We start from the raw sequence: 24,387 nt of genomic DNA, 5'->3' as shown, positions 1-24,387 counted from the left end.
TTCTCCACTATATGAGCTCTGTACAAGCTCCCGGCAAGGCCTGGTGCTTAGGCATGCAGGGATTGCCTGATATACATTTTCTAACTTCCCCAACTTTTCATAGCCACCTCCATCCACTATCCCCATTATCTTGTCTGCCAGTCTCATTTAATAGATTTTATTAGCAATGCCTCCCCGACCTTTTCTGCTCAAGGCATTTTAAACGGGACATATTAACTTACAAGTCGAGCAGCACAGCTCTAATATGGCTTCGGCTGGGTGAACTTTCAGAGGGGTGAGAGGAAAGGCTGGCTCCACCGCAGAAGCTGGAGCCTCAGATTCCAACCTACTCGGAGCCTGCCTGTCAGATTTCCATCACAATGACTCAAAAGGAGATGGGAAATAACTTACATTTACTTGAGAATCTCACTCCACTCCCAGAAATCAATATGCTTCAGGTTTCAAGTGGAAAAAAACCAGTGTGTAGGTTCTGCCGACAAAACGCCTAGTGTAATTAGGAGCATTTTTCTTACTGCCAGTGTCTACTTCAGCAGCTTTCTAATCATGCAGGGTGGGAGGGAGAAGACCGAGTCATCGGATGCCACCGGTTCTTCACATTCAGTGCTGATTCAGTGTTTGGCTCACATGTTCAATTTTGTTCAAAATTGTTCAAATAACCATGAAAGGCACCTGGAGAAATAATGTGGCCGTGACCGTCCTCAGGTGAGCCTGACTGTGGGCCACTCTGTGTTAGCACAGAAACTGTAATAGATGATAGTTACATCCTGAAGTAAACCCATGCAGATTAGCAAGCTCCTTCTATCCATTTTTAAAACGTATCTATTAAGATGCAGATGTAGATTTTTATATAAAGGATCCAAAGACAAATTACACTATAAATCATCATTTTGAGCACGCCAAGGTTTTAATTTTTTTTCCTCTGTTTTTGCTTCTTTTATCATTTTTCTTCTTGTAACAGGTACGTTTGTACTCTAATGATTTATTCTGGTTTCAGAACATTACCTTATAATGAAAGGGAAATATTTCATATTTTAAAAGAAATGGAAAAAACATTTGGTTATCCACATTTCTAAAACATTAGTAAAAGCTCCTAAGTGCTCACTTGGGCTTTAAAAGGTTTCCTAAAGTAAGGATTATAAATGAACACTGTTTGCAAGCCCTGTTCTTATCTCCTCTTGGGAAATTCTCAATGTGGCATTAAATGACACTGCACAAAAGATTTGTTTCTCAATCCCTAAGACTTTCTAGACCTCAGGCTTTTCCTACAGCATAGGATAATGTTCCAAATTCTTCCAGCATTACCTAAAACACTAAGTAAAAGCTGAACCAAATAGATATGGGATGTTCCATTAGGTATGGGCTTAATTTGGTCTTTCAGAGTTTACAGGAAAGGGAAGGGAGGAAAGCAGCACTTTAGGGGAAGCCGCTATAAACTGGTCTGCATTTTGCTGTGCTCTGCACTTTCACTCTTTATCTTACTTCATGTGTCCCCAGTAGTCATGTGGGACAGACACGCTGTTCCCGTGACACGGAGGGACAAATGGAAGCTCAGAGAGGTAACTCACCCTTGGCAGGGCATGTAGCTAGAAAATGCTGGGAAAGACTGCAGTTTAAACCCTGGTTATCTACCCTCCAAGCCCATGCCCTTACTTCAGTGATCCACTATTGGTAGAAATGGCTTTCTCTTTTCATTCTGTGTATACCAAGTATGGTAAAAATTACTCCAGGCTTTCGCTGCAGCTTGTATATGAAATTTTAAAAATGAGCTTTCATCTCACCCATGCTCACGTGGCAGATGGGTGTGCAGTGGCCATTTTTACTGCAATTCACAATAAACAGGTGTATTTTACATTGAAATCCAGTGTGTGCACATACATACCCCTCTTGAAACAAAAGGTTTATGAAAAAATAGTCACCCTCACAGTACATGATGTTCTTTGATGCTTTTATCCTGTTGCATTGTTTTATTCTTTAAAAATGCTGGTGCGACCACTGAATTTATTTCTTGATCTAATCACTTGTGACCTAAGGTTGAAAGAATGCTAGATTCAAGCATCCAGGGTATTTACCTCACTGGACTTCGGATTCAGGGTCTGGGTTGTGAGGCCTGTCTTGTGTGTCCAGATATGAGACAAGCAGGGGTCTGAGTGGGGATGTGAGCAAGGGCTGTCAGCCTAGCACAGAGCTCAGATTCAGAGGATTGAGGGGATGTCTTGGTTTTAGTATCTGTGTCCTCGGGTGACTTTTTGAAGAGAAAATTATGGGAAAATAAAAACCATCTTAAATATTAGATTGTGACTTATAGAACTGTGTTTCCTACTACCCTGGCAACTCTGTGAGAGCAGAGGGAGTGTCTTATTTGTCTTTTTATATCTGTGTCCCCAAATCCAAGCACAATGCCTGACACATAAAACATTAAGGTATCTGATTGAGACCCGAATGTACGTACTATAGTTTCTATCTCCCTGGCTGGTACTATAGTGCCCACACTTAGCCCCATGCCTCCCTTCCTTCCCGGATCTTCTCGCTCTCTTACAAGTTCCAGTGTAAGCAGCTCTGAGCGCTGCCACAGTAGCCTGGGCCCTTGCTGTCTTTTCTGCATCCCGCCATTCAGAAGCAAACCTGCCCTAGTGCTTCCCACTAGGAACCTGGACTGCTCAGGACTTTAACCTCACAGCCTTCCTCCCCTGCTGTGCTGGGAAGCTGCTGCAGGACTGCAGCCCTGAAGGCACACTGGGAAATGGTATGCATGAACCTTTCACCCAGCGTGATCAGCTGGTGCACTGCAGAGGACTCAAGGCCATGACATTGGTCCTACAAGCGTCCACAAGCATGTATGTGTGGAAATGCAGCTTAGCCCAAGGCTGGTGTGCAGCACTTCTCAGGATAAGAATAGAAAGGACACACTGAAAAAGCGTGAGATTGGGTGCATGGTGATGGCGTGTATCTTGGCATCTTCAAGTTGGGATTACATCCGTCTCGACAGGGAACAGACAATAAGCAGGACGCAGAAGTCAACCATTCCTACTACCAGAAGAGGGTTAGGATGAGGAAAAGGAGGAGACACCCTAACTCAACAAAGTCAAAAGCTGCAGAAGCAAAATCAAACGAGATACACACACAGCCAATGGCCAACCAGGGCTCTTGACTGGGAAGCTCAGTGTTTGGCACATGTGCAATTTTTTAGGAATGAAACTGGTTTCATTCAGGAACAGAAATATTCTTCTTCTGTCTTCTTGTTCCTGTCCTGCTATGAACTCAGAGGCATGGGCTGACCAGCAGCATCTGCAAACAGCCTTCTCAGGCTGCCTGCCTCGCCCCCTCGCCATGTTACCCCCAGCCTGATCGCTGGGCCCACGGTCTTTTGAATGCCAGGTAAATAATCAGATAAAGAATAAGTTCAGAAATGGATGCACAGAACTTTTGAAATGTTAAACTTTTTTAGAGAGGTTATAAAAATGATTCCCATGATTATTTGTCGAAGATTTGTTATCCTAATAACATGTTAGAAATATTTGATGCGATGAGAACATTCAGGTGTATCGAAACGGCAGGAACCATCACAACACAAGAGTTCAGCCTCAGCCAATAATGATCTGAAATTAACAGGAACAGCCGGCACACAAATTGTAATATATACATCCGCTGGTAATGTGTAGTTATCCTTCCACATAATGAGCTTGCTTCTCCCATGTAAAAGGCATATACATTTAATTCTGCTGGATTACCTGGAGAGGAGACGCAGATGCCCATGAATTCCCATTAAGTTCTGGATAGGCACTTCAGTCCCTCATGCTATCAATTGTACGCTTTTAGGGCAATGAAAACAGGGTGTGTAGTTGTCACAAAGGCCATGTCCTGTGATATGAACTGACCAACCAGAAGCCATGGGTGCAGGCCCATTTTGTGTGCAGCTGTGACGAGATCATGCCCTGGCATGTGAGCAAAAGCGGCAAGCCTTCTTTTGAGGCAATGTGATTCCAGAGCCAGCTGGAGGGGACTGAGTCCTGCCCCACAGAAGCTCACTCACTCGAGTGCCTCCCACACGGAACTGGAACCGGTCTGGGAACCAGTCTGTGCAGAAGCCTGAACCTGGCACCTTTGAAACACTAACTGGGGCTGCTGCCCTCTGAATGGTCACAAGCAGGCCCCTGTCCACCCTCCAGAAAAACTGACATTTCCCTGGAGGGAAAGGAGAAATTTTGTTTAGACCCTGAGATTTCATGGTTTATCTAGAACAGATAAAGTCTTGTTATTATCCAACAGGAAAAGAAAATAAGCACAATGGGCTATTTATATAAATATGCATAACTAATGTGATTAAGATGTAAATGTAAGCTTTTATGCAATCTTTTATATATTTATTTTGTGTAAACTAAATTATATTTAAATGTATATAAATCTGCACACCGTCAAAAACCCACCTCCTCTCACCAGGCTTTACATCTCAATGACATATTTAGCTATAAACCCATCAATGGACTAATGCACTGATAACTGATTAATCAATTCACTGTCATACTGCCATGATCCAATCATCTCCCAAAAGCCCTACCTTTGAATGTATGAGGCTTTGGGAGGACATCTAGGTAGAAACCATAACGTACACCAAAGAGTCAAAACCATGGACCCTGCCAGCTCTAACAGAGGATTTGTACCTGGAGGACTTGCCCCACCTCCTAGAGAGAATCCATAAACCCCATGAGCCACAGTCTGTGACACATGAGCTCACCAGTATCCAAGCACATGCAGGAGTCAGGGTGCTGCCCCAGAGAAGCCTTTACTGTTTCCAGAATCCCCAATGGTCAGGCAGAAGACCAGCATCTGCCTTGGATAAAGGTTCTGAGTTTAGAAAGAATGGAAGCCATCAGTGGTGAGCAGCTGGAAATGTAAGAGGGCTGCGCTGCTTGGACCAATGAAAGTACACGTATGTTTGGAGGCCACTGGGGTTTCGGACCAGTTACAGCCCACCATTCCTGATTGGAAGGAACCTGGGATGGCCACACTTAGTTCAAGTCAGGTAGCAGATTACTGTGGTTCTGTAATCTTTTCCTTCTCATTTTGATCTGGCTCCCCGTTGAGATGATTAGAAGTTTCTGAGGAGGGGTAGAGTTTATCTCAGAGAAAAAGGAAGAGTACAGTCAACCGAAACCCTGTTGAACATTGAGGGATAGAGAGGGCAGGCCTGGAGTAAGTGTATTACACATAAAGGGTAGGAGTACAGGTTTCATGGGAGTCATGTCCTACCAACCACATTTCCGTTTTAAGCAGGATTACTGAGTTGATAGATTGAAATACCTTATTTATTCTGTAACTTGATCATTCATTCATCCATCCACACAATAAGCACCTTGTTTTAGTAAATATTTACTAGAGTCAGGTGAAGAAGGGTGCATGAGATCTGTCCATGCACCAGAGATCTGAAGAATCTGACCAAGAGCCTGGGTCCCATGGCAGTGACCCACACAAGTCCAGATGAAGGCCTAGAGCCCATGGCAATGTCTCATGCAAGTCTTTGTCAGGAGACTGAGAAATCTGCAACAGAAGAACAAAGGGTCCATGCCAGCAAGTCCAAGGGCTGGCACCAGAAGCTATAGAGTCTGCAAGGGCAGCTGAATGGCCGATGCTGGAGGTCGAAGAATCCAGAACCAGCAGAAGATGCCCAAGGCAAAGGCAAAGACCAGCACTCCCAGCCAAAGTGTCTGAGCCAAGGGCCAGAAGACAATACTCAAGGCGAAGATGAGGACCAGAGCTCCTCCCAAGAGAACAACAGCCCTCCCTGGTGAAGGTGGAGCTTAGCTATAGAGAACAATGGCATCTTCTCCCAGGAAATCAATGAAAAATCCTCCCCGCCTGTTTTCCCTTTATACTCTTCCCAGCACTGAGCTAACTCAATACAGCTGGGTGTTCCCACGCACACTGACTTGTCACATGCTTGATAGACAAGATGGGGAAATATATGAGGTGTGATAGAAAACTAGGGTGAATGTTTAAATTTTTAAAATTTTATTACAGTAAATGATACATTGCCATAATCCCTCTCAAAATATTCCCCCTTGCTTCAAAGACACTTATCCCATCATTCTTGCCACTTTCTGAAACAGTTCCAGGAGTCCTCTTTTGGGAATGTCTTTAGTTGTACTGTCATAACTACTTCAGTGTCCTGAATCAGTTTCGAAAATGTTTCTCTTTCATGGTCATTTTGGTGAGAGACAAAGCTCTTTTTGTTGTTGTTGTTGTTGTTTTGTTTTTTTGGTTTTTTTCCGATACCAGGATTCAAACTCACGACGTCGCTCTTGCCAGGCAGGTGCTGTGGTGCTGAGCTAAATCCCCAGCCCCTCGTGGTCATCTTGACTATGAGGAAGAGCCAGAAGTGGCATGGTGCCATATCTGGTGAATAAAGTGGATTGAGGACACCCTCACATTTTTACAAGCCTGCCCTTCTGTTGTATGGCACTTGGCAACTGCATTCACTGAATTTTTTAATGCCACCTTCTAACAACACTCAGGAAAGAGGACTTCCAGAATCGATTCAGAAAGTGGCCTGAAGGGTGGAATAAATGTGTTTAAAGCAAGGGGGAGAATTAATGGCAATGTGTCTTTTACTGTAATAAAGTTTTGTGAGGTTATTTTTTGGTGGGGTACAGGGAATCAAACTCAGGACCTTGTGCTTGCCAGGCAGGCACTGTGCCACTGAGCTATTTCCCCAACCCTGCAATGAAGTTTTAAATTTAAAATATTCACTGTAAGGGGCTGGGGATTTAGCTCAGCGGCAAAAGCGCCTGCCTGGCAAGCGCAAGGTCATGAGTTCGGTTCCCGGTACCGGAGGAAAAATACCAAAAAAATAAAAAATAAAAAATAAAATAAAATAAAATATTCACTGTATATTTTGATTGCCCCTTGTAGATTGTATAATAAAATTAGATAATTTCCCAAGGTTGAGCTATACCCAAAGTGTGTTACTTACTTGATCAATCACCACTCTGAGGGTGACTCTAGATGCAAAATCCAGCCTTCTTCCAGGAATTTCTTGGTCAGTGACTTGGGAGACATAGAGATGGACTGTATAGCATATATGTAGGTATCACACTTGAGCTGGTAAGACTTCCATTCCCAAATGTTGTAGTCAGGGCTTGCAAGGGGAACAATTTAATATAGAATACATGATTTATAGGATTATTTAATAATATTCACCCAAAGAGTCAAATGCAAAATAGTGAGAGAAGTCTGTCCACACACTAGAGACCCAAAGAATCCAGCTGAGGGCCTGGATCCTGTGGCAATGTCCTATACAAGTCCAACTGAAGACCTAGAGCCCATGGCCTACAACTCATGACAATGTCTCATGCAAGTCTTTCAGGGATCTGCACTGGGAAGGCCCAAAGGCCAGTGGTGGAAGCTAGAAAGTCTGTGTCAGTGGGATGAAGGATCTGTGCCAGCAGGCTGTAGGATCTGCACTGGAGCCAGCAAGCAATGCTCAAAGATGCTCAAAGTAAGGACAGGAGCTCTGCTAAAAAGAACCACAACCATTCTTAGCAACAGTGAGGTCCCAAGCTCCTCCGATGATGAGAATAGCCAAGCTCATATCAGGAAAGCCAGCACGACAAGCTTCTCCAGGAGGATCAACAACACCATCTTCCCCTGCAGTTCTCTTTTTATGCTTTTGGCAACAATCCTCAGGTGGGCTTCCACACCCAGCACCATGCTGATTCAGTTCAGCTGGGAGTTACAAGCTGACCGTTAATCCACCACACACAATCAGAAATCAAAAATAGTTCCATTAGATTGATGGTTGAAATGAACAAATCACAATGTCAGGGATAACCCAAAATAGCACATTTGGACATAACACTGTGACACAGGATGGGGAGGCCTGACTAGCCTACAATTACCATGAGAAGTTCAGAGGTTTGAGATCCGAAGAGAGCTCTGACCATGACTTTAACCTTCATCAACAGATGGCACAGCAGGTCATAAGCCATGCAGCCTGTGCTGGTAAGATGCTGTGGGAGTGTAAAGGCCACCACCAGGTGCCTGGCCATGAGGCCGTGGGAAAGTTCAGGCTGCACAGAAAAGAGAACCAGAATGGGCGGTGCTCTGTCAGTCCCAACTTGGAGGAAACAGAAGAAGGAGCAGGGTGCTGCTGGACCTGTGGTAGTAAAGCCAGCCTGGCTGGATATTTTTGTGATTTTCAAATAGTTTAACAGCTGTGAGTGTGTGGGAGGAATGGTTTACCCAGGCACTGTGGGAATCAAAGGACAGAAGTTACAGAAGGAAAGGTTTTAGTTCAGCACCGGGAAAATCCCCTTTGCAGTGTAAGGCAGAGGAGCTAGTTGAAAACAAGTTGACATAAGAAGCAGGAAAGCTGTGTCCGGGAAACAATGTGGGTGGCAGCTGCTGTGGCAGGGCTCCCACCTGAGTTCCTGCCTCCATCAGAGGACTCAGAGGGCCCCACACATCCTCCTTTACCACCTGCAGAGCTCTATTTGGACACCATTGATAGGGTTGTTTCTGTGACACTCGGCTCTATGAAGCTTCACAGAAGAAGCATTCTATATTGAAATTCTGGTTATTATGATTTCATGGATTTTGGGTTGCGTATATGTATTTGAGTCTGCATCTATGCCTTGGTACATATATACAAGTTCTAATATCCGGCCTCCTGCATTTTTACCTGGAAGTTTCTGCTTACAGATTTGGCTCAGGAACTCTCTCTTCTGTAAGCTCCTCTTTAAGAAAATCTGTGCTGACCTTCACTGTAGCATATATTATAAGATCATAAAAGTCTATTTCCCCCACCAGACTCTGAACCCTATGAAGACAAGAACTTTGAACTCACATTCATTACATAAACACAAAAAAAGGACCTAGCTAGATAGCAGCGTGTGCCGTGCCTTTCCACAGAAGTACACACACACCAATGTACTGTACATCTATACATGCACACATGTGTATACAGCCATGCACACATGCTCATCCATAGATGTGTAAATGTGTATAGACGTGCAATTACCAGAGATGAAATTAGATTATTTATATCCAAATGAAAATCGGAGGCCAAAATAAGAACTCTTCCAGGAAATTATGACTTATAAATTGAACTAGAGCATTTTACCATGTGGTTGATTTGTAATCTTATGTCATTGTTCTGGAAAAGAAAGGGAAGGAAGATTTTACTAGTTAATTATAGTATTGCTCATAGGAAGGAATCAATGGATCATAGAAATTTTATCCCATCTTTTCTATATGAATTTGTTAATATGTGTGTAAACATTACAGAAAAAGTGTAAACTTCACTTGAAAAAGAGAAGACATACCATATCATTAAAAACACACATACACACTTCCTATATCAATAAGCATACATATGTCTCTACCTACACAGTATGTGTTTTCACATTGTTTCTGTAGACACTGACAAAACTGAATTCAAATTTATTGATTATATCATAAATACAACCAATTTAACCTGTAGAAATACAAATAGTCCAGACTGGCTAATCCAACACGCTGCCATAAAGAAGAGATATCTAAAACACAAAGGTTTAGGAAGGCAAAAGGGAGAGATATGGACAAAAGAGAAGCAGGCAAATACCAGTGAGAAAGAAACCAAAAGTCTGAATCTTTATATCCAGTCAGCAGGAGCTATACCAGGAAAGCATTTAAAAGACCAAGGAGATCAATTTATAATGCTACAATTCACAACAAAGACGTTCCCATTATCACTTACTTATGCACCCAAGAACAGCATCCATAAAGCACAATCTATAGAAAATTTAAAGAAGAAGGCCACTAATGTGGGAGTTTTAATATTCCTCTTTTAGCCAAAGACAGGTATGGACAAAAAGCCAAGTTACTAAAGCATAGAAAACCTAAACACCACATGAAGCAATACATGAAGCAAAAACTATAGGAGATCCAAAGAAAAAGAGATTTTAACATGCCTCTTTCAGTGGAAGGCAGGTGAGGATAAAAAGCAGTTACTTTTCCTGTTGCTGGGACAAAATACCTGACACCCACAACGTAAGGAAGGAGCACTTTATTTTAGCACAGAAGTTTCTGTGCATAATTGCCTCGCTCTGAGGCTGGCTGGCATCGCAGCAGGGCATGGCAAAGGAGAAACACTTTATGGCATGGCAGGAGAAAGCAGAGAGAAAGTGAAGGGAAGAGCAGGTGCGGGATAAACCCTTGCAGGTCACACCCCCAGTGACCGTCACCTACCATCACATTTAGTTATAAACCCACCAGTGCACTAATCCACTGAGTGTCACACACCCATGGGCCTGTCACCTTCCAAAACCCCACCTATGAGCACATGAGGCTTTGGGGGACACCTAGATATAAACCATAACACCAACAGTGTAGAAAGCCTACCCAGTACAATACATAAGGGCAAAACTCTGGGTATATGCCCAATTCTGAACCCTTGTAATAGAGAATATACCGTCACTACAAGTACACAGGTTACATTTATAAAATTGATCATGTCTTAAGGCACAAACAAACAATTCCAAGGAATACAGAGATTACATCAAAGGAGAAAGGCACAGATTAATTTATGAACATTGCTGAAAAAATGTTAAAATTATCAAAATCCAACACCATATTAATAATAGGTCAGTTTGATGTTTGCCAATATTCAACTCTTCATGTAGCAAGAACATATAATAAAACAGGAATTTATTGGCTTACCCACTATGGTACATTATCCTAGGCTGCTATCGCTGCTTACTGAATTGGGAACACATGGGCAATCCTGCTGAAGGAGGAGCCACAGATTCACAGTTCCTTCCTTCCTTAAGTCCTCCTTTTCTTTCTTTCTTTTTTTTTCAGTACTAGGAATTAAACCCAATGTCTTTGTACTGAACGGCATTCTCCAGCCCTCTTTTTATTTTTATTTTTTAGTTTTGAGACAGTTGCCTAACACTAGACTAACACTCCTGCCTCAGCCTTCCAGAGTGCTAGAATTACAGGTATAAACTACCATACCTAGCCTCTTCCTTTCTCTATTGTTGAAATGTAAGTGTTAGAGTGGTAGAGGGGAGAAAGAGTTAGAGACGTGAGGGCTGCAAAGGAAGTGATCAAACTATATTTGCAGATAATAAGACTGGATGTCTTAAATATAATACTATTACACGATATAGAATTTTTCAAACTAGCAAGTTAGAAGAGCAGCACATAAAAAAGCAACTGACTTCATATGTGCAAACATAGCACAGGTAGACGTTATCCTACCACTGAAAAAGAGCAAGAGAAAAAGAAACCCGAGGTAAAGTCAACGAGAACTGGACAACTACAAACATTCCTAAAGGCCCTACACGTCAGTGTGCACAGGTAGATAGGCAAACCATGTCCTCGAACAGGAAACTCAGTGCCACAGTGATGGTGCAGCCCCCTTAGTTGATTTAGAATTGTCACATGCACCCAATAAAAATACTATCAGGTGTTTTTTCTGAAGATAGAATTGGAAGTTCATCCATAAAAATAAATGAGCAAGAATAGCCAGGAAAGCCCTAAAAGAGAAAGGTAATGAGGGTGGACTAGTGGCTTTAAGTATTAAAACACATCACAAAACTCTGTAAGTAAAACAGTGTCATATCAGTGCATGGAGAGGAGAACCTGGAGCCAGAGCAGGAAGCTCAGAAGTGGACCTCATTACATGCCAAAGTTTAGCATATAATGATGGTGGTATCTTGAATTACTAAATTTAGACATTTGGACTAGCATTCTTGAAACAAGGGTACACTTATGTGTAAAAATGTAAAACTGAAGCCATATACAAGGATGAATTCAAGAGTGGATCAGTGATATCATTATTAAAAATATGAACATACACAAGTACTGGAAGAAAACTTTAGCAAATGCCCCATAACCTGGAAAAGGGGAAAATGTTTCTGTGATACAAATTTCCACAACAATAAATGAAAATACTGATAAATTTGACTATATACAAGTTCTAAAAAGCAAAATTATTCTGTATAGACAAAAGTACAATAAAGGGGAAAAAGATAAATGGCAAGTATCTGCAGCTTATATTCCCCCTAAGATGGCAAATAGCTCTGTTGTAAGAGTTTATAAACTAGAGAAGAAAAAGATCAACAACCAAAAGAAAAATGGAGAAACCAAAAGAAAATTGTGCCAGCTCTGGGACTGTGTGTCACCTGGAAGACATGAATGGCCACCATTATATCTACCAACACCAGACAAGCCACTGGGGACAACACGACCCAAGCCCTATGGTTGCTTTAGAATAAATAACAGAGAAAAATAAGTGTAAGGTTTGGATACCAATACTAACATAAAACTTTGCATGAAAACTTTTTGTGTGTGTTTCTTTTTGAGACAGGGTCTCACTACGCAGTTCAGGTTGGCCTTGAGCTCACTTTGTAGCCCAGGCTGGTCTTGAACTCGCGACGATCCTCCTGCCTCAGCCTCCCGAGTGCTGGGATTATAGCAAGATTCAATCTGAAAAGCCCAAAAATCAAGAAATTCACTGTTGTCTTCACAGAGAGGGTCTACCATGTAGAAGGGGCCTACAGATCCAAGTTCCTTATTAAATACATGATGTTAGTAGAATGGCAAGTCTAGTAAAATCTGAGGCACCAGAGTCCCACCTGTTTTGCTTTATGAAAGATACGTACTCAGAATACCAGCTTTGACAAAAGCATTTCTTTTTTTTTTTTTTTTTTTTTAAAGCATTTCTTTTGAGGAGTTCCAACTCATGCTCTGTTTCAGATGCAGTTGCAGTTGACATCAGTGTCCATCGGTCTGCAACACAAACCTGTTTGATTTAATAATCTTCTCCAATAGGCTTGTCTCTGGGTCATCCAGCACATCATCCATGCATTTTCTGACAGCGTAATTCCAAAGCGGCACTTTCTTGTTTCCTGTGCTTCACTGGACCCAAACAGGTGCTGACAGTTTTCACACTTCCTGGTTAAATGAGTGATTCTTCAAATGCAGGAAAAACATCAGCATTAGCTACTAAATGGAGGGCTTTGTAACTAGCTTCTTGCACTCAGTTGGGTGCAGTTATAAACATTTCCTACCTGCAGACAATTTTACCAGGTCTAATCTTTTTCTGTGTAAGGTCCATGCTTTGAGGAAAGGTAATTTGCCTGATATCACTGTTTCATCTGCTTCCTTTCTATTAAGTACAGTGTCGAGATAATGGAAGAGAGGGTTATTGGAAGATGCAGATCTGAAGGGGAGAGCATCCTTCTGCTGCTCTGAGTAGAGAATGTTTTACTGCGGTGACTCTGTGTGCTGATGTTTCCCTTTGGAAACATGTTGTTCACCATCGGGAAGGCTGAAGCAAGAGAATCACAAGTTGGAGCCCAGCCTGGGCAAATCAACAATTTAGGAAGATCCTGTTTAAAATAAGAAGAACTGGGAATGTAGCTAAGTGCAAAGGTCTTAGGCTCAATCCCCAGTACTGCGCAAGGTCGTGAGTTCGGTTCCCAGTACCGGAGAAAAACCAAAAACCAAAAAAAAATCCCCAGTACTGCCAAAAACAATTGTTTGTTGTGGTGGGAAAAGGTCTCTGTAAATATATAATAGTATTAACAATATTGACGTAAATAACATTAACTATTGCTATATTTAAACATAAAGTAGACAAAGTAGACTATAGTGCTTCATGTCTTCAGAAATAAATTTTTCAAAAGTTTCATTTGCATACCGCAGTAAAACATTCTCTACTCAGAGAGCAGCAGAAGGATGCTCTCTCCTTCTTTATTTTGTTTTGTTTTGGTTTGCTTTGGTTTGGTTTTTGAGACAGGGTTTTACTATGTTGTTCAGGCCCTAAACTCTCTACATAGCCCAGGCTGGCCTCAAACTTGTGGCAGTCCTCCTGCCTCAGTCTCCCAAGTGCTAGGATCACAGACACATGCCACCTCACAATGTTTGCATACATTCTTAAGATTGTTTCAAAAATAAATCACATCAATTTTAAAACTGAAGCATACGATAAGCAAAATAGGCAATATCGACCTTTTTCTTTTTATTTGATTAGAGAATTACAATGCTGAAAAATTCATGAATATAAAATTATGTTGTCTCTAATCTAAAATCCTTTGAAAAGTCAATTATTCAAAGCTATAAACCCATTTTACTCCTCTTTACTGAGTTGACTTAACTAAAGAGAGTAATATTTTAAAACTTCTTTAAAATTTTGAAAGGCAGATGATTCATTTTTGAAATTTCATCAAACATATTGTGTTGGTAAATTCACATCATCACTAGCCAGGAAGAAAGGAAGGGAAGGAGGGGGAAGAAATTTTTAAAAAATCATTCATAGTTTATTGGGACACAGCCAATACTGAATAATAATCATAGATGAATCATCTATGCCTTCTGTATTGGGTGAAAATACCACGTTAATTGGGAGAAATACCCTCACACACTGAAAAAGCACACAAACACACAGGTGACAGCAAGCTGTAAGGGAAGCACCTCAGCTCAGTCAGGTGGGGCCAGGGTCTTGAGGACAATGCTGTGTGGCATGACTTCCCCTCTCCAGGGTCCCTGCAGCAGAGTGAGCCATGTATAGAGTTTAGTTATTTAATAGACTTTGTCTTTCAGAATAGTTTTAGGTTTACAGCACTATTGAGTACAACTTCAGACTTCACGTACCCTCCCTGCCCCATGCACAGGCAGCCTCCTCAGTGTCAGTGCCCTTCGGGAGAGGTGCCTTGATTATAGCCCAAGAGCCCACAGCGATGCCCTCCTTACCACCTGAGTCCATTGTTCACCGTGGTGTTCGTCTTGAATGCTGTGCATTCCGTGGGTGTTGACAAATGTATAATGACACATGTCCGCCATTGCAGTACATGTGGAATAGTATCCTTGACCTGAAAGTCCCATGCTTGGCCTGTTCATTCCTGGACATTCGTGGCCCTGACAACCACTGATCCATTTGCTGTCTCTACAGTTTGGCGTTCTCCAAAATACCTTCTAGTTAGAATCATGTGATATGCACTCTTTTCAGACTGGCTTCTTTCACTTAGTAATGTGCAGCACCTAAGTATAGCTTGCAAACAAAATTTCAATCCTTGTAGGGTTTTGAATAGCCCTCAACAATAGTTTTCTTCTGTGCAAACAGACATCAATGTTCTCCTGGCCCGCATGAGCCATAGAGGCGCAGTGGCAAGGACACACAGCAATGCAGGGTATGGAAACCTCCTTAGCTGGGAGAAACAGCTACCATTTCACCCTGGCCCTGGACGTTTCCGTCACAAATAAGATCTCATTGTCTAAAGCTGCTCTTCAGCTTGCATTTCCCATGTTGTCACTGTCAGGTCTGCGGAGCCTGGGGTGCTACCCGGCAGAGCTCTTTGTCCTTGGCTGTGCAACTGAAGCCAGTGTCAGATGTGTTTGGGGGATGGTAGATTTAAGAGTGAGAACCCACTGAAGCCTGTGCGGTGGAGTTATATACTGAAAAGAGATTTTTTTCAGCAGTGAAACCAGAAAAGAACATAACACCTGTCACTTTACCAGGCTGCTTCAAGGTCTGCCCTTAGGGGCAAGGTAAGAGTCAACTCTAAATGCTAATTATCTAGGGAGAGAACATCCCTGGAGGTCTTATTCTGAGCAGCAGGAGGCCGCAGCTTCCCTTCCTACAGGCAGAAGACAGTGCTGAAAAAGGCTCTGGCAGGGAGGCAGCCCTCCTCCTCCAGGTACCCTAGCTAGGGCCGGAGCCCTGTCTTCCCTTCAGAGGGCCAGGGTGAGGTAACCTCTGTAATTAAGTCCTTTCCTGCCATCACCACTCTTTTATTTGAAACACTTGTCAGGAAGGATTTACTGGCTGTAGCTCTTTTTTTCTCGCTTGAGGAAATTTTAAATTCCATTGTCCACAAATTTCTAAGGTACTCCTGATGACAATAATTAGGACAAAGAGAAGCCAAGGATCTGACAACACAAGAGGGCTGAGAAGAATGGGGGACATTTTGAATAAAGCCCAAGGCCGTAATAGGAAGGAATCCGAGGCTTCAGAAACTTCATCTGTCTGTGACTTTGGGATGGAGAGCATGTGCCAGAGTGACATAGCTTGTGACTTTGGCCTCAGATGGGCTGGTGATTTTATGTGATCCCAGATAATGAGGAGGGAGACCAAGTGCCATCCTTATAGGGTGGGGGCCACTGTCTCACTGAGACCTTGGGAGTCCCAGAGAGGCCTTGCCTACAGGATGAAAGTCCAGCACCGGGAAGAGCACACTGAACTGATTCCACAGTCCCCTGAAGCCAGCAAAGCAAACATGCCCCTGTCCTCTCCACACTGTAGGAAATTGTTCCCTAATTAAACTGTGCTATGTATCTTCCTTTTTTCTAGCATGTGATCCATGTTTTATTTTAGAGAACATAACATTTAACAGAAAAATATTATAGAACCCCACAACCAGTAATTGGGGGCTGATGAAATTCTAGAGCTAAGTCACAAAGGATGAGACAAATTTCTCAACCTCAGAGAACATGTGTTCTAAGAAAAAAAGGCCAAATAACTTTAGTTTTTCCCTAGTAGCTCCTGATATTTTTCTCTTCCTTCCCTTTTTCTCCTTTTCCTCCTTCCTCCTTTTTTCTTTTTGTCCTTTCTTTCACTGGAGCATGTCCTGGTTTTCTATGACTGCTAACAGGCTATCGTGAAACTCAGAGGTTTAATGCAGCAACCGTGTTGTTGTGTCCTATGGTTTTGGGGAGTCAGAAAGTTGTTCCGGTCTTGGGTAAGTAGCTGTGTTCCCCAGACCACTGAGTTGAGAGGGAGGTTAGGAGGAGGGGGAGTCTCTTCTCATGTTGTTGGTGGCACAGAGGCTCCCTAGAGACTGCCCTTTACAATGTGGGCTCAGCATCCTTGGATTTTCTACCTGGCCACTTAGGCTCCCAGAAAAGATGTCCAGTTTTTTCCAGCACCACTTGTTGAAAAGACTCTTTTCTTTGTGTTTTTATCAAAAAACATTTGATGCATGTGTAAGTGATTTCTGGACTCTTTTTCTGTGTCATCAATCAATATGTCCAGCTTGTCTCCAGTGATATCACTTACTTCTGCTCCCCGAAAGGGAAAAGTGCTACTTCATTAGGGCCTCACTTATAGTCTCTTGGTCAGAGGAGTCACAGAGCTTACACTGAAGGGGCCTGAACATACACATCGCCTCTCAATGGAAAAGTGTCACAAAATTTGCAGCCTGTTTAAGAGTGAGATTTGTGGTGGTATTAGTACAGTTAGAAACAAAGGAGCTGAGTGAGTCACTCCTTCCCTCCGTCTAACCCTCAACAGAATCCAACTGTCTTCCCTGGCTCCATTATCCTAAGAGAGATACAAAATAAAATAACAAAAGCCTAGGAGATCACCATGCCCAGCAAGGGAGAACCTGGATTATTATTGGCTCAACTGTAACAGTCTGATTTACCTACAATAAAAGTCACCCTCTGTAGCGTACAGTTCTGTAAGTTTTGACAGACATCTTCAGTCTGCAGTCACTGCATGGTTGAGGCACAGAATACTTCTGCCACTCAAATTCTTCATCCTTCCTTTTTGTCCTCACACTTCTATCCCTACCCAAGATCTCAGCAAGCCCTGATGCTTTCTCCTCCTCTGGTTTTGCTTTGACAAACCATAAAATGTACGGAATAACCCAATGTGTAGACTCTTGAACCTGGCTCTTTTCCATAGCATAATGCATTTGAGAGTCACCTGGGTCATCCTGGGTTGGGAGTTTGTTCCCTCTCATTGCTGAGCAGTATTCCACTCCAGGGATGTAGCACAGTGTGTTTATCCATGCAACAGTTGACGAGCATTTGGGATGTTAGCAATGTGGGAGGATTATTCAAGCAACCATAAATACTGTGTACAGACTTTTGTGTGAACTGAAGATGTCACTTCTTTTGGCCAAATGTCCAGGAAGGGGATTACTGGGTTGTGTGGCTTGTACCTGTTAGCTTTATAAGAAGCTACCTACCTGCTCTACCCATGGCTGGACCATTTTGTGTCCCCATCTACAAGTGGGAGTGTCGTTTGTTACTCATCTTTACCAGAACATGGTAGTTATTGTTCTTTGCTTATTTGTTCTAGTTTAGCCCTTCTAATGGGCATATAAGTGATGTCATATCCTGATTTTAATTTCCTTGATGACCAGCCATTCTGAGGATCTTTCATGTGAGAATCTTTCGTATTTCCTGCCATTATATTTTCTTTTATAAAATAATTATTTGATCCCTGTTATCCCCATATTTTGGTTTCGTTGTTTTCCTGTTATTGAATTTTGAATGTTCCTTGTAAATTTTGAATAAAAGTCCCTTATTGGGTACAGGGCAGCTTTTGCAGATATTGCCTCTCAATCTGTGACCAGTTTTCATTTTCTTAGGAGGTGCTCATCATACAGAAGTATTCTTATTTTGATAAAGTCAGATTTATCCATCTTTTTTCTTTTATGCATTGTCTCCTTGGTGTTGTATATGAGAAATTTTGGCCTAATCCAATGTCACAAATATTTGTTTCCCAGAGATTTTTATAATTATCGGTTTGTGTTTAAGCCCCCAATCCATTTTGAGTTAGATTTCATATGTGGTAAGTAGTATGAGGTATAGATGCAGATCTCTCCCTCCCTTTTTTCTTTTGGCATATTAATATCCAGTTCTTCTAGCATCATCTGTTGGAAACCTTACCTTTGTGCTTTTATTTACAACTAGCTCATATGTGTGTGAGAAATTTCTGGCCTCTATTCTGTGTCATTGATCAATGTATCCATATGTTTTCCAGTAACACCCTGTTTTAATTACCATGGGTCTATACCCTTTAAATTATGTAATGAGATTTGTCCAATTTTTTTCAAAATTGTTTTGGATACTGTGATTACTTTACTTTCCCACAGAAACTTTAAAATCACCTTCTCAGTTCTTAAAAAACTATCCAGCTGCAGTTTTGATTGGGGTTGCATTTGCTGCACAGATCAGTGGGGAGAACGATCCCCTTTGCTGTTGTCTTCCAATTCATTAATATGCTAGGACTCTCCATCCACCCAGGGCTTTGATTTCTTTCATCAGTGCTTTGTAGTTTTCAGAATACAGATCTCGCACAGTGTTAAGTTCATATCTATTTCATGTTTTCATTACTACTTTAAATACCACTGATTTTTACGTTTTAATTTCCAATTATTCATTGCTTGTGCTTGGAAATATAATTGACTTTTACATTTTGATCTGATGTCTGGTGATCTTACTAACCTTAGTTCTAGAAGCTTTTATTGTGTTGGTGCTCAGGAATTTTCTACAGAGATAATAATACTGTCTATGACGGGAGAGCAGCTTTTCCCCTCTTTGGTCTATGGGCCTTTTATTTCTTTTTCTTGCATTACTACACCAATTTGTACTTCCAGAAAAATAATAGTGAGGAAAGCATATTGGCCTTGTCTCTGATCTTAGGAGGACTGTATTCAACCTCTTATCTTACATAGGATGTTAGAGGCAGATGCTTTATAGATGGCCTTTACCAAGTTAATAAGATTCCTTTCAATTCCTACTTTGCTAAGAGGTTGTTTTGTTTTGTTCTGTTCTGTTTTGTCTCATTTTCATTGCATAGTTCAGGCTGGGCTTGAACTCACTGTATAGCCCAGGCAGGCCTCAAACTCCTGGCAATTTGCCTAGCTCTGCCTCAGACTTCTGGGATTACAGTCATGCACCACCACACCCAGCTAACAGAGGTTTCTGTTTTGTTTTGTTTTATTAGAATTGGATGTTAAAATATATCAAATGCTTTTTCTAAACCTGCTAATATAATCATTTTTGTTTTACTGTATTCCATTGATATGTCTTACCTTGATTGATATTCAAATGTTGGAACAGCTTTGCATTTATAAGATAAATCCAGCCTGATCAGGATAGATTATGATTTTTACATATTGTGAAATCTGATATTCTAATATTTTGTTGATTTTTGACAAGGAACATAAATCCATGATTTTTAATTTTTTCTTGACTTTTGGTATCAGTAATACTTTAAATTGATTTAATTATTCTTCAAATGCTTGGTGGAATTCTCCAGTGAAATATTCTTCATACTCTTTGTTCTTCTGTGTATAAAGCATCTGTTTTGTGAGTCTGCAACTCCCAAAGCCTCTCTCTTATGTGACCACACTCAACAGGTGTTGAGGATGTCACTTGAATATTCCTCACCTACTTACATGGAAGCTACTGTCTGTCTGTCACTGTCTGTCTGTCTATCTCTCTCTCTGTCCATCTTTCCCTGTATAGTATTTCAGACTACAGCTGCCATTCAACTTTAGCTCTCTGTGGACTCCTACAAAGTTTTGATTTTGTTGTTTTTCAGCTTTTTCTTGGTTTTGGTAGACACATTGTTCTGTCCAACTTTCTAGATCCCAGGTGCAGCTATCCCTGTGACAATTTTTAACACACATCTTACCTGGCTGCTAAAAGGGAGGTGTTCTGGGTTTCTTGGTGACTTGTGGTAGGAGGATCTAGGGAAATGGTGAACCTACAGCACGCATGCCACAACAGGCTGTTTGTATCGTTGCAAGCTCTAAAAGGTTCTCCATCACTAGCCTAGGGAATTCCAAGGCCATGGTCAGCAGCAAATGGAAAGAGAGCCTGGCTTGGGAGAGAAGCCTGGATGAATGAATGAAGAATTTTCAGGTTTTTCATCTTGGCCTAATGAGATGCGGGCATGAGGAAAGAAGCTGTGGGAAATGTACTTTTACACAGGACCACATTCTGACCATGTGGTGAGAGACATTCATCTTTCTTTCTCTGCCTGGATCTGAAGGATCCTTTGGGCTTCCATGTCTTACTTTTACAACAAGCACTAAAAGAGCTAGGACTGTCCCCTTTGGCCCTCCAAAGTCCAACGATCCAGCCAGAGTCTAGTCGTATTTATCCAGGCCATCTTCCTGGAGAGCTAATCCTGTCACACCATCACCTTTTCCAGAAAGCTTTCAATCCCCCGTTGTCCACCATGTACAACACTGGCCATTGTGTTAATTCCCAAGGGGACCCATCCACCTTTCAACCCTTTTCCCCCACATCCCCGACCAGCCGTACTGATCATTTCCCGCCCTCACCAGGTTCCTTGCTGATACCATGCTTTCTCTACTGTTTCCAGCCAAGAGTGCCATTCTCAGGCTTGGTACCCTGCTGAGGTTGAGCCCTTCTTCCAACACAGCCTACATGAAGCCCTCTCACCACTCCCAGCAAAGGCAGCCTCTCTGCCCTGTGCCTTTGCTGCCCTGATCACCATTATGGTATCATCTCCCCTAGGACACACATCCCTTGAAGGCAGGTGTATCATTGGATTCTGTAGCTGTTCAGTGAAAGACAGAGAGGAACAGTGAAAAAGCCAAAAATAGTTGCCCTTATTGACAAAGAGGAATTTATCTTCCGGATGCATGAACAACAATACCTATAGGAAGGAGGTGACAGCTTTATTTTGCATGTGTCTTTGCAATAGAGAATAATTTAGCTTGAAATAGTTGTGTGTAATGGCAGGGAGTGTGTGTCAGTGGGGGGTGATTTTTAGATGAATCTTGGTCTTGATCTCAACTAGTGGGTAATTGAAAAAGGAATCAGGGAAAGGTTTTGCTTGCTTTTCATCTTGCATCCATGGGAAAGACTCATCTGTGGAATGAGAAGATGATCTAGTCCAGTTTTCTGCCTGTGCCTTAAGGAATTCTCCAACAGAAAATGAGAAAGAGCCCAATTCTCTTTCTTTGTAATGCCACTATTAGCTTCCAAAAACATTCATCACACTCCCCTGTTCTCAGTCTTGTAATTGCCTGTGAATCGTGAGTGGCAGCTGAGGCTTTCTCTTTCATCTCTCCTCGCCACGGTGCCTCCTGCCATTTGTTCTGCTGTCTTCTGCGACCCCTTGGAACAGTGCCCACCGCACCGCCACAGAACGTGCAGGCGGAAGCTGTGAACTCCACCACCGTCCAGTTCCTATGGAACCCGCCGCCCCAGCAGTTCGTCAACGGCATCAACCAGGGATATAAGGTAACTACCAGCCTGGCTTGGAGCCTCAGGGTGACTCTTTTGTTCTGTGGTCGTGGTCGTGCCAGAGATGCCGTCCTTCCCACTCCATTAGGAACGCCAGGTATCAAATGCAGAGTGTTATGACCTTGGTAGGGTCGCCATTTATCCAGGGTCTTACCATCAGCTCTCCTGGCTCAGAAACTCAAATGACAAGTTATCAAGACAATGGATCGTGCATACATAAGAGAGCAGTGTCTTATGAGAAAGGCCATTCATTCTCAGTGGCCAGTGGGAGAGCTGTCTGGGTTGATTGGAGTCAGCATGTGTCTAAGCCACTTCTTGCTGAAAGAGAGTCCCCTGAGCATAGCGCAGGCTCCAAGCAGAGGGCAGGCAGTTATGTCCGGGAAGGAGCTTCACTCCTCCCGCTCTCTGCTTTAGGGGGAATTCTGTTTAAAGCAGAGAACAGTTGGTTCAGGGTTTCTGCCCAAACCAAATTGAAACACAAATTCCCACTGTCCACCTTCACCAGAATCTGTTTCATAAATGAGATCAGGTGCAATTTGAAAAGCACAACTTAACTTTCACTTCAGTCCCCTTCCCCTGGTTAGCCTGGGAGCCACCCTCAGGGTGGGTGCAACATACTCATATTCCCTCTGGGCCAGGGCACACAGGGAGACCTTTACACAGAAGGAATTCCATCCTCTGCTTGAATCGCGGGATTTCAGCTTCAGAGTAGATCATTTCCCAGACACATGGTTCATTTTATCTTCTCATTTGGTTCAACTTACTAAAACACTTATTTGCGTCCTAGAAAGGTAGACATATCTAAACACTGTTCCTGTCTTTCCTTTTCCCTCAGAAGTATCTGAAGTCAGAAGCTTTTCTGAAAGCAAGTCATTCTGATCAGCCCAGGTGCTTCAGCCCTCTTGAGTCTCCTGCCAGGTCTGACTGGCGAGACAGCGGCACTCATTTGAGGTTGGGGAGGGCTGGGCAGTCATTGTGATCTATGGACGCGAGGCGGGCCCCGCAGCCGGTAGCTTTCAGAGCTAATTGGTCTGAGAGATGTTTGGTGTCAAAGAAATGAAAACTCGCACAGGCTCCTAATGTTGCCAAAACATGAAGCAGCTTTCCTTATAATATGCATATATAGTCTTTCTTTAAAATTGTAACCAGTGTCCTCAATTCCTTCTCAGGAACCTAATGCAATATAAATTATAAATGATTGATTTGACTGAATTAACAGACAGTGTCATCACTGTCCCTTCTGGTTAAGAAACACAGACACTCAATACAAGCTGACATGAAGAGAGGTTGGTGAAGGTTTGCAGGAGAGCCCATTACTCCAAAAAGGAGTTAAAGTCATTACTTTATTTATATGTATGTGCTTAAATATATATATGTGCATGTTTATATTCACATACATTTGTGTATAATCATCTGTGAGAGATCTTTACAACTGCATTTTTATGAAGTACAAGATACAGGATTTATGGATTTAATTGTGACTGTGCTTTCTTTAAAGACATATTTACTACAAAATAAAATTGTGATCGAGACTTGAGTGAGCGAGCACACTTTACAAGGGTCTCTCTTCAATCCATCCCCTCTCAGCTTCTAGCATGGCCAGCGGACGTCCCCGAGGCAGTCACTGTGGTCACCATTGCCCCAGATTTCCACGGAATCCACCACGGGTACATCACGAACCTGAAGAAGTTCACTGCTTACTTCACCTCCGTCCTATGCTTCACCACGCCGGGGGATGGGCCCCCGAGCACCCCGCAGCTCGTGTGGACTCACGAGGACAGTGAGTACCGCTCTCCCTGGCCTCCTCCAAGCCCCTGCGCCCTGAGTTGGGGGTCGAGCATGTGGCCCCGCCACGTCTAGCACTGGGCCAGGCCAGAAACTCGGTGAGGAAGCCAGCATCTCAGAGCGCTTGCCGTCCACTCACTGCCCCGCAGGGTCAGTCACTATGAGGGGCTATCACACCTGAGGGACAGTGGCCCATGGAAGACAGAAGGGAGAGCTGGGCCAGAGGAAGCAGCTCTGGGACAGAGATGGGGGACTTGTCCTGCCTGGGAGCTGCTCCTGTGGCCTCACCAAGCCCAGATGTCGACTTCCAGTCCTCTTACCTCCTTCCTTGCTCACCTTTACTGCTCCCCACCCCGCCCGCTGCCCCTACCGGCACATCACAGCCCGGCACCTCTGAGCCCCTTGCCTTTGACTTTGCATGGTCTCCATCTGGTCTGTTGGAAACTGCTGCTTCTTCACTCGCGGGCCAACTGACCTGATGAGAAAACAGTGGCTAGTGACTCCTTCCCAGGAAAAGCCAATTGCAGCTACACACAAAGATAATAGACAGAAAGGCTAAGCACACTTGTAATTTTTTTAAAAAATGAAAAGCATTCTAATGCTCCA

At 42.8% G+C, this 24,387-nt stretch overlaps 1 protein-coding gene across 1 annotated transcript in view; it reads left to right on the top strand.

Annotated features, from left to right (window-relative positions):
* Sdk1 (sidekick cell adhesion molecule 1) overlaps window positions 1-24,387 on the top strand; it is a gene marked incomplete at its 5' end in the record, with an annotated part of 870,484 nt that overhangs the window by 692,826 nt on the left and 153,271 nt on the right. Inside the window, 2 exon segments of the mRNA XM_005397857.2 lie at window positions 21,878-21,993; window positions 23,584-23,776. Of these exon segments, the coding sequence (XP_005397914.2) occupies window positions 21,878-21,993; window positions 23,584-23,776 (309 nt within the window).

Source organism: Chinchilla lanigera, unplaced genomic scaffold (genome assembly GCF_000276665.1).
Source record: "Chinchilla lanigera isolate Chin_1 unplaced genomic scaffold, ChiLan1.0 scaffold00059, whole genome shotgun sequence".
Lineage (NCBI taxonomy): Eukaryota > Metazoa > Chordata > Mammalia > Rodentia > Chinchillidae > Chinchilla > Chinchilla lanigera.
This window is presented reverse-complemented; position numbering and strand designations above follow the sequence as displayed.